The 19,786-nt window shown below is 42.9% G+C and overlaps 1 protein-coding gene across 2 annotated transcripts in view; it reads right to left on the bottom strand.

Annotated features, from left to right (window-relative positions):
- The window catches only part of ADCY2 (adenylate cyclase 2), a gene marked incomplete at its 5' end in the record, with an annotated part of 155,653 nt that overhangs the window by 120,149 nt on the left and 15,718 nt on the right, over positions 1-19,786 (bottom strand). The window contains one exon of one of the 2 annotated variants that reach the window (XM_081205960.1): positions 9,563-9,760. The exons of the other annotated variant lie outside the window; for it this stretch is intronic. Within the exon in view, the coding sequence (XP_081062086.1) occupies positions 9,563-9,760 (198 nt within the window). The remainder of the gene's footprint in view (positions 1-9,562; positions 9,761-19,786) is intronic. 2 annotated transcript variants of the gene reach the window in all.

Raw genomic sequence — 19,786 nt, 5'->3', positions numbered from 1 at the left:
CCAGCAAGACCTGTGCCTGCTCCTTGGTTTGTCTCCTTTGCCTTGTCCTAACCCACATTGCTGGTTTTGATATTTCAACCTTCTTATTGGGATACTTGCAGAATTCAGAACCTCCACAATGAACAGACCTGACCCACACACCTCCCAGACTACTGTGCAGACTAGAACACAGATATCCTACAGATTGTGGAGTTTTGCAAAATACTGCAATGTAATTCTCAGCTCAAAGCTTAGAATCATAGAATCATAGAATCATAGAGTTGGAAGAGACCACAAGGGCCATCGAGTCCAACCCCCTGCCAAGCAGGAAACACCATCAGAGCACTCCTGACATATGGTTGTCAAGCCTCTGCTTAAAGACCTCCAAAGTAGGAGACTCCACCACACTCCTTGGCAGCAAATTCCACTGTCGAACAGCTCTTACTGTCAGGAAGTTCTTCCTAATGTTTAGGTGGAATCTTCCTTCTTGTAGTTTGGCTCCATTGCTCCATGTCCGCTTCTCTGGAGCAGCAGAAAACAACCTTTCTCCCTCCTCTATGTGACATCCTTTTATATATTTGAACATGGCTATCATATCACCCCTTAACCTCCTCTTCTCCAGGCTTGCACCAAGCTACACAGGAATGCGTACATTTAGGACAATTTAGGAATTAGAATAAGAAAATATGTAATATTTAAATATTTATTATTTTTGTTTCAATTTTTAAAGCAAAAATCCCATTGATATGAAAACAGGAGGCAAATGGAATTATGAAAGGGACGCATGTGCAAATGACACTGACTGGAATTTGACCTCTCTCGCTGCCTGCCTTCAGATTTGGAAACATTTTCGCTCATCCATTATCAAGGGATCTCTCTTAGCCCTAAAAAGCTTGCCTCATCAGGCTCAGTTGACAACTGGCTCCAGAACTTTCATTCTTGAGCCAATTGCTTCCAACTCTGGACTGTGAGACTCCACTGTTACCCTGTTGCTTCAAGGTTATCCCCGCTGCTCTCACACTGGCCACCTTGTGATCTTTTCCTAAAAAAGATTTATGGAAAATTAATGTTAGCTATGCAAAAGGGTTGACCTGAGCTTCTGGAACCACGATTTCCATACCTGGCGCAGAAGTCACAGCAAAAAGCAGTAATGAAAATTTTGACCTGCCACTTCATTATTTCTTCACTAATTTTTCCAAGCAGCTTAGATTAAAATGGTTCCATGACAAAATGTGCTGGCTATGTGACAAAAGCATAAAGAGGAGCAGTCAATAAATGCCACTTCTCCTTATACTTTTATTGTGGTCTGAAGGCTTAATAGTCTTCTCCTAAGACAGACACAAAAGCTATCAAAAACTGCAATAGCTTTGGCTCCTCAGTTTTCAACTTTATCCGGACTGTTCAGATTAATGAGGATGTGCATTAATCCAACACCTGGAGGAAAATGACACCTAGCCGCAATTTCTGGCACAAAGCAGTATCCTAAGCAAGGTATTATGCTCATATTGAAAACAACTGAAGGCGATTGCTGCAAGCTACAGCCTTCAAGCTATGTTTCATTTTCGAGAACAACTCCGAGCAGATTGACAAGCTATGAGTAGCGTCTCTTAGACACTGAGTCTAGCTGAAGAACAACAAGCAGCTCCAAGGTTGATCAAAACTACCATACTTTTCCGTGTACAACACGGCCCCTATTTTGGGGGACTCAAACTTAACAAAAAGGGGGGGGGGAGATTCCCTGAAGTTGTTGCGCTTTTTGGGAGGAGGATTACCCGCAGTTGTTGAGCTTTTTAGGGGGGATGCCAAGAGTTGCCCACCTGCTCTACCCATTTATAAGATGACCCCTAATTTTGAAAATGATTTTTGAATAAAAAAACATAGTCTTATACACGGAAAAGTGTACGGAAAAGTGTACATAAAGCAATCACAGCTACAAACAGTTCTTTACATCACTAAAAAAAGTGATGACAAAAAGATACAACCTTCAGCACTGTGTTTTGACTCTGGTACTAACATTTTTCATTTGCTACTTACATACATTTTAACAGATTTTTATGGGGATGTGAGTTCACATTTCAGCTTGATATGAATTCGTAAAAGGATGTTATGGAATAATGAAATGTTGTGTGTGTGTGTCTGTGTATCAGTGGTTGCACACATGCCAAACACATGCAAATGGAGAGCTGCCTGTACTCCCAAACAGAAGAAGGTAGAGCGCTGGACAACCCCTAGTATGGGAGGTCTTATGGGCCTTTTAGACACCAAGAATACAGCACAAGACTTTGCCAGCTTTTTTCTGCAACCTAATCCAAGGGATGTGGGTTGGCATGGCATGTCCCCATCACCACACCTATAAAGAGCCACACAGTCAGGTTGGAATGGGCTAAGCAAGCCTTTCTTTCACTTCTGTATTCCAAAGGTGGTCTTTCAATGAAAAATCCCCGGTGACTTATAACAATCTATCTGAAACTTTAAATGAGATTTATTTGAGAGAGATATTTGGATTCTTAGATAACACAAAGCAGATGGAGTAAACCAATAATAGAACTACAGTTTTTAAACTACTCTGCTCTTGTCCCTTCCCCCCACCTTTCCTGCTCTGCTGTTTCCCGTCTCATTAAACACTTCACCAAACGAAGCCTTTACACCATCTAATAAGAGTCCCAAGACAGCAAGCCGCAAATATATCCATCACAGAATCTGCATGGATTTCTTAGCTCACGTCCCCATTGCACAGAAGGCTTGGAAAGGAAGTTTGATTGGGAAGTTGGTAGGTGAGATTCTGAAATAATTAAAGAAGGACTTAGGTTTCAGGGTGGGCAACCTACCAAAGGGGAGATTGGTTAATTGATGGCCTATGCACACAGCTAATGTGGAACAACGAAGATACAGTTCTCTACCTCGAGAATCTACATTTAGATTTGTGGAAGGCTTCAGGGTAGGGAAGACAGAGCAGCAAGAGCAAATGGGAGTGAATAATCCGCACACTCCTTGAGTGATTTCACCTGCTGGGCATGATCCTTGAACTACAGTGAAAAGCAAAAGTGACACAGGCTGCTCTGCTCCCTTTTGCCTCTGGTCTACCGCATCAGTCACATGTGGCCCCCAGAAAATTGCCCTCACGCTAGAAAAGATGAGTCACTCCTGGAGGACAGTAGCCTCAATTGTGTACTCCGTTTAAAAAAAAAAAACAACCACTGGAAAAGTATTGCTACTATTGTTAAATCGCTTGACATAAAGTAATTCAAGAGCTACGCAATAAAAGTTACACTAACAATTGCAAGCAACACAAGGCAGACTTCAGCCATGTGCCCAAGTTGCCTTCTGCTTAAACAGCAATACAAAATGGAAAGCTATAGCTAAACAAGCTGTCTGAGCCCAATATAGTGCAGTTTCTGGCCCTTATTTGCTTGGCATAACAGCAGCAACACCGATGAACATCCTCAGGTGTTCCCCTTCAGTCACTCAGCTGCTATTCCCTTTGCATCCACAGAAAGGGATTCCCATTACATCAGGAGTCAGGTTGGACTAGAAGAGCTGCAGGAAGCTGGCGTTCTACAGTCATACTTCGGGTTGAATACGCTTCAGGTTGAGCACTTTCGGGTCGTGCTCCGTGGCAACCTGGAAGTAACGGAACGCATTACTTCCGGGTTTCGCTGCCCGCGCATGCGCAGATGGACAAAATGACGTCATGTGCATGAGCGGAAGCGGCGAATCTCAACTCGCATACGCACAGATGCGGGTTGCGTTCATTTCAGGATGCGAACAGGGCTCCAGAACGGATCCCGTTCGCATCCTGAGGTACCACTGTACTTACAACTGCTCGTCCCGTTGAATGATGAATCATGACAGCATCAGGCCAGCAGGCATCCTTGTTCACAGAAGAGGACGTGATAAGATTTTTGCCAATTCCCCTTTCTCTTTTAACAACCCTCCCCCCCAATAATCTGCTTTGGATGATTTGGGGAAATAAGGGAAAGTCATCTCCCTTCCTCTTCTGCGAGCAGACACTTCCCACTGGCTCAACAGCTCTTGCAATTATGCAGCAGCGCAATCAGATATCACCCCGAGACTTCCTCCACTCAATAGCATCATCTATAACAAGATGTACAGAGACTGGAGAAAAAGAGATTTGTGGATGTTTATGTCCATAAAGATGTTGTCAGACTGAGCAAAAGTTATGTATGGGTTGTGAACATTTATCTCTGTTGCTGCATTTGTAGAATATCAGTTTGCTACAAATCCTGCAGACTTGAGAGTTATAGCCTTTCGGGTATCTTTTCAAAACATGCTGGGCTAGGAAATGCAATGAAATTCCCATGAGATGCCTTTCAAAGCTAGAATAGTTCCCTTAATATGTCCTTTGAATCTTTGAGTAGCCAGTACAAACTCACTATATTTCATTTCATCTAATCATTTCCAACATGTTTGCAGAAATAGCAGTCTCTAATGCCCCATGAAAACCTCCAGCAGAGTCAAGTTCTTCAAGCTGGAGAAACATTCATTTATATTCCACGTTCAGAACACCTTTGGTTTATGTGAAAAATAAAGACTCTTTAAAAAAACCACTTGTGTACTAAAAAGCATAGGACCAACCTTCAGCTCTAAAATGTGCTAACTGGAAAACAGTCTAGAATCTCACGTATTACAACCCAGCCTCCCATGCAGTCACATTTTACTTACATTAGACACAGGATAGAAATGGCAGGATCAATGTGAGTTTCTCTTACGCACACACACAGATAGAGAAGCAGCCCCAGAAGCAAACAGCACACAACACAAAGGACCCCCCCCCCCCGCCTACAGACTTCTGTGGGTATCTGCCAGCTCAGTTCAGCAGTGACCATTTTTCCCTTGGGAAGGAAACTCAACAAACAGACATGTGCTCATAACTTGCCCTTAATTAAATGGTTGATTAAAATGGGATTTTTGAAACCTCAGAACATTACGAAGACACAACAGATTTTCAACAGATCAGTGGAGCGCATGCCACTGCAATATTTGTGAATGTTTGACAAAGCCCAAAGCAATGGAAGGAGAAATTGAAGGTGGTTACTATAATGGCCACAATCAGAAGATGCCCTGAACCTCAAAGCAAAAATTTAAAACTGCTGCAATCCAGCCATTCTTCACTGGACTGTTCTGAATTTAGGCCAGATTATACCTTTCACCAAGTGGATTCTCTTTGTCAAAGACAAGCCATCCCATTCTTATAACAAATTGAATTTGCAGGCTCTGCAATGGCCAGAGACTGAAAAAGTCAGCTGCCTCATCTATACTGCCCTTCCTTTTAATGTATAAATATAAACGCCTGTTTTCAACAATCCATCCTGATCTCTTAACATTCAGTCAAATTAAATATATACACTATTTGTTCAAACTTCTGCTGTCTTAAAGGGTTTGAATGAAGCAGGCCGGGCACATGCTTCATGACTGAAGGGATAAGGAAGCAATCAACTATGTTAACTAGTGCAAATGCAAAAATGTTATCTTTTATTTCCTACATGATTTATAATACTTATGGATTATGATTCAGACTTAATGCTCGCTGAGGTGGTAAATCTGTGTATGGGCTGCCACATTTCCTACATCAAATGGGGGTTCTTATAACTGAATGCCCCTCCCCTCCAAACAAAAGTGATCCCGCAAGTGCCAGGGGAAAGGGTCCTAACCTAATGTTCTCACTGACATTCTAAACTTCCACACATGAAGAATATCTGCATATCAAGGCTATTTCCAGGTAATTTGGTTTTGTGCTATTCTGCACACCATCGCTGTAGCATGAATCACTGATTTTGAACATGTAAGCATGAACACTTAATTTTGTATATGTATACAGCCTGATGGTTGCCAGGGGGTGATTTACAACAAAACAGAATAAAATCAAAACCGTATGGGGGGGGGATCACACAATCAATTTTTAAATCACAAAGCAATTAATAAGAGCAGCAATTTAGACAGAGGTTTACAGCAAAATTCAGAACTTAAAAGTTCTGGGAGAATAAAAAGGTCTTTGCCTGGCATCCAAAATGCAGCAGGGCATGCCTCTCTAGGGAAGGAACAGCAATAATGGGGTACCATTGCTGAAAGGATTGCTTTCCAGGTCCCCACCCACCCCACCTCAAATGGTGTGGCTTGGGTTTGAACGCGGGAGACCCAGCAGTCTGGGTGGTCTTGGGAAGTCTGCTACATGCTAATCTTTCTCAAAGTTTTTACAGAGGTATAAAGAGCAGAAGATGTGTTGTAATCTTGCCCTTTGGGTAGATGAGAAGGTAATGTAAATTAAAGAAAAATATTGTTAATAATATCACATACAAAACCAGAAAAATATACCCTCGCTGGAAGACAAAAGACATCTCAAGTTCCATAAGGTAATATGTTTGACTTTCCTAATCCCTCTTAATTCAAATGTATAAAGTTTAAGGATAGAGTTAGTACAATCACTGGCTAGTTTCAGCTTTGGGGGTTTTTGCATTAGCCTTTGACAAATGCCAGGTGACCCACCTTACTGGGGGGGGGATTGCCTTCCCTCATTTACGAGCCCCTTTCAGTTTTGACTTCCCTTCTTTAAACCTGGACACATTTCATTTTTAATCCACTAATGTTTGTTCATTTCAGTGAGTCATTGGAAAGCAATGAGGGAGATGGTTCCTGCTGTCCGGCTGGCTGCAACGCGCTCCTGCAGCTGGCAAGAAATTCCTTGATGGTTGCCTAAAAGGCACTTTTAAGACATTCTACTGAATTCCAAAAACGATACTTCAAGCAGAGTTACTTTGCAATGCATTCCATCTTCTTGGCCTGCAAAATCTTCTGACAGTTAAATGAGAATCACAGCTTGATTTCAGCAACCTGATAGGCCTCCATCAGATCTTCGGATACCAAATGTTGACGCACTTGTGCTTCTTTCCATCTCCAACCTGCGCCATTTCCCATATAATCCTGAATCTCCTTAGAAATCTCAACACTAAAGAAAATATTTGCCACCACTGGCACATGATGTCTGTGGCCAGCACTGGGAAGACTAAAGAAATGAACACAGGAGACTGGAACTGAGTTGAATTAGGCCACAACTTTAGTGATTAAAGGTAAGAGTATGTTTGGTTGAGGCACCAGACATGTATCCGACATCCGGCAAGCTGCCTGATAGGAACCCAGCAGGGTTAATCCTGTGCTGACGAGTCACTGCCGACATGGATCAGGTGCCACAACCCCGCACAGGTGCTGTGGTCAACCAGTAGACTCCCAGATAGAGTCACACACACACACTCGGGCCACTTTAACAGGGTACCCGCATTATCCAGCCCAATGCCTTATCTGCCAGAGTTGTGACGGTTCTCATTAGGAGGCAAAAACTTGAAAACCAGCCCATTTGCTTGCAGGACAAAATTCCTCCCTGGCCCCGAATATGGCGACCAAGTAAACCATAGCAAGGTCCTTGCACCAACTTGCCTGCTCCCCCACTGAGCCAGCAAAGAGGGTGCTCTGCCCACCCAAGCCCCTCCTAAATACAGCAGAAGTGGGCCCGACCCATGGCTGGAGGAGGGTGGCATCAAGGGACCAGCCCTCTCCCAGCCTCCTGAAACTGCCACTCTCCCAGAGTCTCATCTGAATGAATTTGCTTAGGCTTTTCATAATGAAAAAACAAACTAACGTAAACAAAATTTAAAAAACAAAAACAAAGAAGGGTTTCTCCAGCTTTGCAAACAGGCTGGGGCAGTTGAACCTCCTTGCTGACATCAGCAAGACCCTCATCTGCACATGGGACACTCTGTCCTCACACCAACTAGACTAGGAGGAACTCAAGGATGTGCTCAGACACCAGGGGAACATGTGATGACAAAGGGATAACATGAAGAAAAGGGCAATGAGATCTACAAATTTAAAAACCAAGCCAGATAAATTACAACTGAAATAAAGATTTCCTAAAACTTTACACATCGTCTTACAAATGTCATTTAAATGCATCCAAAAACACTGCATAACATAGTCATAGAACTGTAGCACTGACCCTGAGGGTTATCCAATCTCTGCAATGCAGGGATCTCAACTAAAACATCCATGGCAGATGACCATCCAGCCTCTGCTTTAAAACTTCCCAGGAAGGCGAGTCCACCATCTTCCAAGGGAGGCTGTTTTGCTGCCAAACAGCTCACACCATCACAAAGTTCTTTCTGGTATTTAGTCAGAATCTCCTTTTTGGTAACTTCAAGCCATGGGTTTGGGTCCTGGCCTCCAGAACAGGAGAAAACAAGCATGTTCCACCCTCCATTTGGCAGTCCTTTTGATATTTGAAGATGACTCTCCTATCTCCTCGCAGCCTCCTCTTCTCCCGGCTACGCATCCCCAACTCCCTCCACCGTGGTCAACGTAATGTAACCGTCTTCTTAATGGCTGGTGTAGCAACAAGGCATGTAAACGGTAAGCATCCGGTTGTGTCCCTGCTTCAAATCTCTGCCTGTGTTAGGGCTGAAGGTGTTTTGCCCAAATCAAGAGAAGGACAGAATCTCCTCCAGTCCAGGGTCCCTCAGGTCACTGACTGAAGCTGCAGAAGCTGAAGCCTGAGCTGCAGCACCCAGAAAGCACTGCTCTGTTTAACAGGCAAAGTCAGAAGGCCAGCTGCCCATTCATTTCAATTGCGCTTGTGCAAGAATACAAGTTACAGTAAATGCCTCTAAACAAAGCCCATTGAAACAAATGGAACACTGTATGTTTGTGAGTGTATTTGCGTACACAATAAAGTAACAGAAAAAGAAACGAATGAAAATCAATGCATTGCTGCAGCTGACCATTAATATTTGTCTTTGTCTTTTACCATACTTCTGCATTCTTTCAGAAATTCATGGAGGAAAAATGCGCAGCGTAATTATATTTGATACCTGCTTAGTTATCAGTGGAAGACTATGACCTACGGCTATTACACCTTTACAGGCTGTGCTTATTCTAGGTAACCATAGAATAAATTAAAGGGATTTATCAATTTATGACAATATTTCCCTGTGAAAAAAATGTCAAATACATCCACTCTACATCTCTTTAGGACTTTCTGCATATTAGCCATTGCCTTGCTTTAAAATACTATTTGAAATTAAAGAGGGATGTAGAAAACAAAGCAGACTATGGTGTGAGCAGCCCCCCTTCCAGATTATTCTATGACTCAGTTAGCTGATCTGCTGACCCAAAAGGAGAATTCTTCTATCACTTGACCAAAATTCTAATAATTAGCTCTTTATAATGTTAGAGACATCACATGGGATGTTTTAAAGGGCAGTCATCAGACTGGCATGCCCTTGTCCAGTACCCATTTGTTTCAATAGGGTTTGTGCATAAGACTTTCCCATATGATTGTGCCCTACTTAAAATACATAATTATTTCTATCTATGTTCTCTAAAAATGTTCTTTGGGAATGTTGGATTTTCAAGTAGAGATCTGCAGCCTTTGCACTGGATGTTTTCCCAACTGGATCAAGGAGTCTTAACTGTCAATTCTTGAAATCTGTGACCTTTTTTTCCCTCCTTCACATTCCTGGCAAAATAATATGGCCCTCTCAAAACCAGCAAGAATCAATTTCATACAAAAACTTACCTGGTCCCATGGACAGATTATTCCACCAAAGCACATGAAGAGATATCCCATGGCAACCAGACACACCCAAACGACCAAAGAGAAAACACGAAGGAACTTCTTGAATAATGGCTCTATACAGGCAAGGATAAATATGGTGAAGAAAATTGCCAGGGCTGTTGGAACAGTTACTAAGAAGGCCACATGGTCCTCCGTTTCCTGAAAACAAGAAGAAAGGAAAGCTTACTACTTAACCCAAGCAACAGGAAACCAACATTTTGCTTTCATTACAGTGGTACCTCTAGTTACGAACTTAATTCGTTCCGGAGGTCCATTCTTAACCTGAAACTGTTCTTAACTAGAGGCATGCTTTCGCTAATGGGGCCTCTTGCTGCCGCTGCGCCACCGGCACACAATTTCCATTCTCATCCTGGAGCAAGTTCTCAACTTGAGGTAACACTTCCAGGTCAGCGGTGTTTTTAACCTGAAGAATTTGTAACCTGAGGCGTTTGTAACTCAAGGTACCACTGTATTATGAATCAAGGAACCACCAGATTTGCCAATTCATATCAATTGCCTAATTAAGTGCGAGGCTTACAAAACCTGGAATTAAGTTTTCAAGAGCAAACCATTCTCTGATTAAATCAAGAGGTGGAGAATGACAAGGTGTACTGATTTGGTGAGAGCAATTTAAGTCACTGAGGAGGGAGGAGCAATTTTGTAATTCATAGAAAAACTTGTAATTATTTCCTGGTTGCTTGAACAATTAAAAACATATCAGTTTGCAACTAATAGTGCATAGCTGTCAACTTTCAGATTTGAAAATAAGGGATCAGCAGCCTCACCTGTCCCAAGGACAGTCTACAGGATATCTAACAATGCGAGATAGCAGCGGGAAGCAGCGGGAAACAGCGCTAGAATAAGGGAATTTCCCGCAAAAAAGGGAAGATTGACAGCTACGTAATAGTGCAATCCTGTATTTGCATGCTCAGAAGCAAGTCCTACTATGTTCAATACATGTTACTCCCAAGCCATTTCTATACAACTTCTTTATTTAACAATCATCCTGATTTTGTTTCCAAAAATTTTTGCAGGAAGGTCGAATTGTGTCAGCTATTTATTAAGCACTCATCCTGGTTTGTTTGCAGAGAGGTTATACAACATCAAGCAATTGTTATCTCACACTTGCCGGCATTTTCTCCCATTATTGCTTGATTTACCACAAAAAGTAGCAGAAGGGGGGATGCGCTTGTTGCACAAGAACACCAAATCAGCGTTAACGGAACAACCTGCTTCTCTGCCCCAAATTCACTCAAATCTCTGCCATTGTTTAAAATTGCCATTTTAAAACCTGCCTTCATTTTTGCTCCCTCCCCCACCCCGACTTCATGCAAATCCAGGATTGTGATGAGGCACTACAAACCTTCCCATGGGGGCTGCGTGATGACAGCCTTAGATTTTTCTGTGTATAGGAAATCACAGAAAAGCAGACTAACTCATCAATGTTTGATAGTTTCATATGGGTTCACTAATTTCCCACTGATCCCTCCTGGAGTCAGTTTTTTGGAAGCTGCTGTGGTGAAAGAGATGCCCTGCTTTTGATCTAAGCCATTTCTTCCATATGTATTACCCGCACTGTTTCTGTCAGAGGTTTTTAAAATACCAGCCCTTAAACCATCTGAACCCAGAACCTTAGTGTTTCAATTGAGTTTGGAAGAAGAAGAAGAAGAGTTTGGATTTGATATCCCGCCTTTCACTCCCTTTAAGGAGTCTCAAAGCGGCTAACATTCTCCTTTCCCTTCCTCCCCCACAACAAACACTCTGTGAGGTGAGTGAGGCTGAGAGACTTCAAAGAAGTGTGACTAGCCCAAGGTCACCCAGCAGCTGCAGGTGGAGGAGCGGAGACACGAACCCGGTTCCCCAGATTACGAGTCTACCGCTCTTAACCACTACACCACACTGGCTAACCACTTCTTCTGATAAACTAATCCATAAATTCATTGACCATCACTTGAATGTGGAATTAATATAATCCATTTAGGAAATTATTAATATTACTGTCTTTTATGAATATATAATGATTCTCAATAATCAAATTCCTCTACAGTTCTTTGTCTAGAATAATCTTTTTACAGTCACATCCAATCTTCCATATTTTTATTTATTTATCTGCTCATTTAGAGGCAAGTACGGTAGTTTTCTTGAGCTCCCTCTGCTTTCAAAAGTACTTTAATTTAATGTACAGTATATTTCTGCAAACTAAGTAGGGATCTTTAACATCCAATATTCACCAAATATTGTTTGCACTAACACCCCCCCCCAAATGCTTATTTCATTGTGCTTAGGGCTGCAATTATATACTCTGGGAATTGACATACATAGGATTGCATTGTAACTGTTTATTTCTATTATCTTACCAGATAGTATAATTTTTGCATACAAAGACTTATAACCTAATAAATGAAGATTCCACATAGGAAGCAAGCGTCCTCAATCTTTCCACTTTCTAGAACAGCCTTTCCTACTCCTGATGTTGTAGACTACAACTCCCATCAACACCAGTCAGCATACGCCAGCATACACACAGCATGGCCGTGCCAGTTTGGGATGATGGGAAGTGTGGGGCACAATAGCAGGAGGGCACTGGATGGGGGGAAACTGTTTGAGAAGTTAGCAGACCCTGCATCCTCTCTTAAATAACAGAATAGGTGAAGCATGGCAGAGCACAAGAGCTACGGGGCAAGTTAAGCAGAGGCAGAGTGGCCCTCTGTCATGGATGCTTTAGTTGAGATGTCTGCATTGCAAGGGGGTTGAACTAGATGACCCTTGGGATCCCTCCCAATGCTACAATTCTAGGACTCTATTACTGTAAGTCTGTGCTGCTTACTTAGAAAGGGCAAGTCCCACTAATGGGGCGTGTTTCAAGGAATGTGTGTCTATGACAGCGGCCTAATTCAGCCAAACTTCATGCAATTCATGTTTCATGGTGAAAACACTGAAGAGAGATCATATACTTTTGCATCATAGTTAATTTATTTGTTTATGAATCTTATACACAGATAGCTTGTGGGACCAGTGAAAGATACCTCAGTTTGCTTTGCAACCTCCTGAGTAAAGGATGTCATGCAAAGCACTGGGGGCAAGAATGGCTCAGTTTTATATTTCCTTGCTCCAATTACAAGCAGACCCTGACTTGGGCAATACTCTTAAGCCAGGGATCTGTGGCAGAATAAGCACGTCCACTGCAACCATTGAAGGGGAAGACTGTCCTGCGCACACCTGTCTATGGGCATCAAAGCATCCGGCCGACCACTCTCAGAAAGACCAGGCTGAATGAGGCAGACCTTCCATCTGATCCAGGAAGGCTTTTATAAATATTAACTTGGCTTGCTTACTCGGCAGCCTCTGCTTGTCCTGCCAGCAGGGGAACGTTCCCACTTTACGGGGCTGAATAAGCGCCACTGCTACGTGGTAAAAAAGAGAACTTAAAACCCCTATGCACTCTCATCTTAACAGTAAGCCTTCTATCCATTCCTTCCAAAAAGTTACTAGGATATCCCCCTGAACGTGAAGCCACTCAGCCTGGGCTGCTTCAAAAAACGAAGCTGGATGTTACTCAACTTGGCAATTGTATTAGAAATATGGCATACAAATGAGTTAGTGAAGCTGTTTAAAGCACCACTGATTTCAGTGGGAGACAGGTATGCTTACTTTAACTTCCCCTCTGAAACAGTGGCCATCACACTGTTCATGCCTCCTCACATCTAAAATAATAACTGTCAGTATTAGGCAAAGTCTAAGTACTGGCACACTTGCACACCTCTGCTTCCAGGAAAAAACAGCCTTTATTTTACTGTTTCATCATGCCAAGAAACCATGCCCTCCAGCTATTAAGCAAGTATTTTAAAAATCCTAATTAGAATTACTGTATATTTGATCAAGTGTTACTAAATCTATGCATTATTCAATAAATTTAATGGGAGCAATAAATAGTACTGATTTCATAGAATATTATAAAAAAGAAGACAAAAATGCATGTTTCATCTTATACCACAGCAAAATAAAACAATATCTATTAAAAATATTTCTCTATAATTCTGTATTTAGGAACCCAAATCCGCAGTGGAGTCCCTAAGATGGTTGGATGGCGCCTTGTATGCCTCCTGCTTTCCTTTCCTTGTGTGTACTCTTGTCATCTGGCCAGCCCAGGACCCCCATACACGCTGCCCAGGCTTGCACCCCAGAGAGGCCACTTTGGTGCTGCTGATGGTTTGACTTAACCCCCAGAGGCGCCTGCCATAGTCTCTCAAGACAGATGGATGCCAACAAAAAAACCTACCCAATGCTACTTCCACCAAGTTGTGATAATGATGAGACATCTAACAAAACTGCAGCTACCCACCCACAGAAAGGCGGAAAACCTTTGAACCCAGGGCCAGTTGCAGTTGGGAGTAAAACTCTTTTCCAGCACTGTTCACTAGTAGCCACTGCAAGCACGTGGGAGCCCCTATTTGCAGTGGGAGCCCCTAAACAGAGAAGGCTGAGGAAGTTTCCCCTACAGGAGGGGAGGAGAGGAAGGAGGAGGCTGGAGAATATGGAGGCCAGTCTTATTAAAGGTGAGGTGCGAGGTGCCCCCCAGGATCCTGCAGGAAGATCCTCCTTCCTCTTTGGACAGGGTGGCAGCTGCATTGCCCCACAGACTGGCTGTTGAGTTTCTGAGGCAAAAGACACCCTCCCTCCTTTGTCTGTCTGTCAGCATCCCCTTTCAGATATGTGTGCTCAGTTTCAACTCCATACCAAGGAGGTGACAAGCAGATACAAATAAATTATTTTTAAATGATGGATGACTATGTGTTTTCATACTATTTTGTTTAATGTCAACATTACAGAGAAACGGAATACGCAAAGCTAATCGCTGCAAAAGTGTCACACTTGGGAGGCTTACAAATTGTGTTTTTCTCTCTCCAGGGAAGCTTCTCCCTGCACCAGTTTCCAACAAGATGAAGAAGAGGCAGAAAAAGAGGAGAGGAAAATGATTGCAAAGTTCTACTTTATTCTCCTAATTCTCTTACTACAGACCAAAATGTATGCAAATCACTTATTGAACCCAAACACATTCGCTAGATGCAACCTAATAAAGGCTTTCAGAAGGATAAGACTGGGAAAGGCATTTGTTGTGGCAGAGCACTTGTTTCACATGCAGAAGCTACCATGTTCTAATCCCAAACACATTCAGGTAGGGCTGGATATTATGGAGAGCTACTTCTGGGCAGCATAGACCATATTGTGCAAGATGGAGCAATGGTCTAACTCAGGATAAGGCAGGTGCTTCTACTCTAGCCAAGTGGACACAAATGGCCACAGCTCAGCATGGAACTGAAGGTGCACCTACAACCTGCCTTGGAATTTTGTGTGCCGCACACAGGTGCCAATACTGAAAGGGGTCCCTGAAGTTGTTGCAAAATCACAGGCCCACATTCCTACATCTTGTCCTGTTCTTAGTGTGAGCAACTGCTTCTGCTCTTCCAAACCCGCCTGAAATAACCCCCATCAAGTGAGCTTTCTCATTTTATTGCAGCTGTATCCCATTCTTTCAAGTTCTCCCACTTCATTCCCACCACAGCCACGCAAAGCAGCTTAGCAGCCCAAGGTCAAAAAGTCAACTTTGTGCTTGAGCAGGGATTTAACCCAAAGGCTTCCCAAACAAAGTCTGCCTACTAAATAATGCTGGGGGCCTTACTTTGCAATGAAGAGAATACAGTGGTATTCTTAATTCAAACTTAATTCATTCCGGAGGTCCGTTCTTAACCCAAAACCATTCTTAACCTGAGGTGAGCTTTCGCTAATGGGGCCTCCTGCTGCCGCCGCACAATTTCTGTTCTCATCCTGAGGTAAAGTTCTCAACCCGAGGTACTACTTCCGGGTTAGCCAAAGTGTTTGTAACCCGAAGGGTTTGTAACCTGAGGTACCACTGTACAGGCTGCCATGCATCTCCTACCAATGGCAGAAAGCTAGGCACTCACACCGGGAAACTCCTTTGGGAAACCCAGCTGACACTTCCCTCTGCATCCTTAGGCAACAGGTAAAAACAGCAGGGTCCCGATGTGCCCTTGTTTCAGTGTGCTCCCACAACATGAAGGAGCCTGGCATCATTTATTTGCTTTCTGCGCTGATGTACCATTACTGTTGCTTTGGTGCTTGTTCCTTTGTTCTCCTGTTGCCTTATTGAGATTTATGTTCTTTACGAACCTTTACGAACCTGTTATGGGAAAGTAAGGTGGGACTGAAATATTTTAATAAAACATGCTGCTGACTCATGTTTAACTGATTGACAACAAGCCCTGTACAGAATATGTCTCACAAGTGCTACTGCCCTAGCCAGGGTATAAACAAACAAACATTATTATTATTATTATTATTATTATTATTATTATTATTATTATTATTATTACCCAGTCCATCCTTTAGAGAATTGGTAAGAACAAGAAATGAAAGATATTGGAGAGCGGAGCGGTAAAATTAATGGGAGGACATTAATGGGAGGACATTATTACATTATATTGTTGATCAAGTTACTTTCTGAAACTCTTGTCTGATTGTTTTGCAACAGGGACACTTCCATTTGAGAAGTCCACATCCAGCATCCTGCTGAGAATATACTAAACTGGCCTCATATTTCTCTTGATCATTGTTATGGAAAGGCAGATTATGCTCTCAGCAACATAAAGCACATATGGAGAAAAGCAACTCTGGTTCTGTTAAACTGCCTTGAAATGTACACTTGAATTTACAGGGGAATTAAGAAAATCAGGAAATCAGTGAATTCTTATTTATTCATAAAAAAATCAAGATTATAAACAAGCTGCCCAGATGGAAAGCAAGACACTTTTATTGCTTATTTATAGTAAGTAGTTAGAATCATAGAATCATAGAGTTGGAAGAGACCACAAGGGCCATCGAGTCCAACCCCCTGCCAAGCAGGAAACACCATCAGAGCACTCCTGACATATGGTTGTCAAGCCTCTGCTTAAAGACCTCCAAAGTAGGAGACTCCACCACACTCCTTGGCAGCAAATTCCACTGTCGAACAGCTCTTACTGTCAGGAAGTTCTTCCTAATGTTTAGGTGGAATCTTCTTTCTTGTAGTTTGGATCCATTGCTCCGTGTCCGCTTCTCTGGAGCAGCAGAAAACAACCTTTCTCCCTCCTCTATGTGACATCCTTTTATATATTTGAACATGGCTATCATATCACCCCTTAACCTCCTCTTCTGCAGGCTAAACATGCCCAGCTCCCTTAGCCGTTCCTCATAAGGCATCGTTTCCAGGCCTTTGACCATTTTGGTTGCCCTCCTCTGGACACGTTCCAGTTTGTCAGTGTCCTTCTTGAACTGTGGTGCCCAGAACTGGACACAGTACTCCAGGTGAGGTCTGACCAGAGCAGAATACAGTGGCACTATTACTTCCCTTAATCTAGATGCTATACTCCTATTGATGCATCCCAGGCTTGTAATTCTGATGTATTTGTGCCTCTCATTTTTTTTGCCCAAGTGCAATACTTTACATTTCTCCCTGTTAAAATTCATCTTGTTTGTTTTTGCCCAGTTCTCTAATCTGTCAAGGTCGTTTTGAAGTGTGATCCTGTCCTCTGGGGTGTTAGCCACCCCTCCCAGTTTGGTGTCATCTGCAAATTTGATCAGGATGCCCTTGAGTCCATCATCCAAGTCGTTGATAAAGATGTTGAATAAGACCGGGCCCAAGACAGAACCCTGTGGCACCCCACTAGTCACTCTTCTCCAGGATGAAGAGGAACCATTGATGAGCACCCTTTGGGTTCGGTCAGTCAGCCAGTTACAAATCCACTGAGTGGTAGCAGAGTCAAGACCGCATTTTACCAGCTTCTTTACAAGAATATCATGGGGCACCTTGTCAAATGCCTTGCTGAAATCAAGGTAGGCTACATCCACTGTGTTCCCTTCATCTACCAGGCTTGTAATTCTGTCAAAAAACGAGATCAGGTTAGTCTGACACGACTTATTTTTCAGAAATCCATGCTGACTATTGGTAATCACAGCATTCCTTTCTAGGTGCTCACAGACTGTTTGCTTAATGATCTGCTCCAGAATCTTCCCTGGTATTGATGTCAGACTGACTGGGCGGTAATTATTTGGGTCTTCTCTTTTCCCCTTTTTGAAAATAGGGACAACATTTGCCCTCCTCCAGTCTGCCGGGACTTCGCCTGTTTTCCAGGAATTCTCAACGATGACTGCCAGTGGTTCTGAGATCACATCTGCCAGTTCTTTTAATACTCTTGGATGCAGTTCATCTGGCTCTGGAGACTTGAATACATCTAGACTAGCCAAATATTCTTGTACTATCTCCTTAGTTATTCTGGGCTGTGTTTCCTTTGCTGAATCATTTGCTCCAAATTCTTCAGGTTGGGCATTGTTTTCTTTATTGGAGAAGACTGAGGCAAAGAAGGCATTGAGGAGTTCAGCCCTTTCTGTGTCCCCTGTTTGCATTTCACCATCTTCTCCTCTGAGTGACCCCACTGTTTCTTTGTTCTTCCTTTTGCTACGAACATACCCATAAAAGCCTTTTTGTTGCTTTTAACCTCTCTAGCAAGCCTGAGTTCATTCTGTGCTTTAGCTTTTCTGACTTTGTGTCTACACGTGCTGGCTATTTGTTTGAATTCCTCTTTGGTGGTTTCCCCCCTTTTCCATTTTTTGTACACATCCTTTTTTAATCTTAACTCAGTTAAAAGTTCTTTAGATAGCCACCCTGGCTTCTTTAAGCACCTTCCATGTTTCCGTCTCATTGGTATTGCCTGATGTTGTGCTTTTACTATCTCCCTCTTAACAAACTCCCAGCCATCATGAACTCCCTTTCCTTTTAGTATTACTGTCCATGGGATCTCACCCAGCACTTCCCTAAGTTTTATGAAGTCGGCTTTGGACCTTGGCGTGCTGGGATTCCAAGATGGCGAACGGCACTTAGTCAGCGTGAGCTCCCTGATTTATCTTTTAACATTGTTTTAATGAGCATAGAAACCTTTTAACCTTTTAACTTTTAACTTTAGTTTTTAGTTTTTAGTTTTTAGTCTTAGTTTTAAATTAGTGAGTAGGAGGACGCCTTTTTCTATCGGGGAGACAACCATTAACCTTGAAACTGGGGTGGTTGCATGAAGAGAGAAATGACTAAGCAACTATACAGCCCTGCTTGTGGGAGAGGAACTGGGAAACGTACCAGAGATTCCAGAGATACAGACGACACAGAGGAACTGAGATGCCTGCCTCTTGCTAAACAATCAAAAATTAGCGAATCTGAAGGTACAAAGGATGTTTTTAATGTCCCGGTTTCAAACTCTTTCGCACTGCTGGCGGAGATGAATGACGGGGAAACCAGTGTGAAGGAACCTTTTGATGACCTGCCTACTAGACCTTCAAGCGGTGGTGATGCTGGCATCCACTCGAGTGTTTGCACTGGAGCCCGTGGGGGCTGCATTGATGAGATACTATTTGAACACTCATCTACTTTAGACCTGGTTGCTAGAACAGTGGACTATATCTTTAAATACATAAAAGACATCCGAGGATCCTTGGAGAAGATTATCTCGCTTGTATCCCTAACAGGTAAAGACAGTTCCCCTGATGTACCACCTGAGATGAAGCCCTTACAAATGCCCAGAGCACCCGTTTTACCTCATACCTCCTGTATAATTCCTCAAGCTGCTGGCAATCAGAAAAGTGAGCAAGGTGAGCAAAATAAGAAGGAACAACACTCTGCACCTCCTCACAAACTGCTGCTGCAAGCTACCAAAATCTGCCTAACGGTTTGCCCCTTTAGAGGCAAGGTAATAAACTGGCATTATAAGAGTGATATAAGGAGACACCTAGCGGAGCTTCTGAGGGTAATCCCTAGCTCTATTGACCTGAGGCATATTGATCATATTAGCAGCAGACCTCAGAGGCAGAGAGTGCTGCTCTCCTTTAAAACCAAAAAGCTCCCTGCACTTATTATGTCCTCAAGAAGCCTTCTAATTAACTATGGAATCCTTGCTACAAGAGTCTTTACCAATACCAAGATCTGCCCCCTCTTACCAAACTGCTTGTTCAAAAAGAAAGCAGATAAGTCTGAGGGTCCGCCAATTGCCACGACCCCAACTCCCCTGGCCGCAGATCTAATCAGCTGGATTGACGCCCCCCTGCCTCCACTGACAAAGGCTATACATCTGGAGAATTCTACGG

This window comes from Podarcis bocagei (assembly GCF_964188305.1).
Source record: "Podarcis bocagei genome assembly, chromosome: 8".
NCBI classification, from domain to species: Eukaryota; Metazoa; Chordata; class Lepidosauria; order Squamata; family Lacertidae; genus Podarcis; species Podarcis bocagei.
This window is presented reverse-complemented; position numbering and strand designations above follow the sequence as displayed.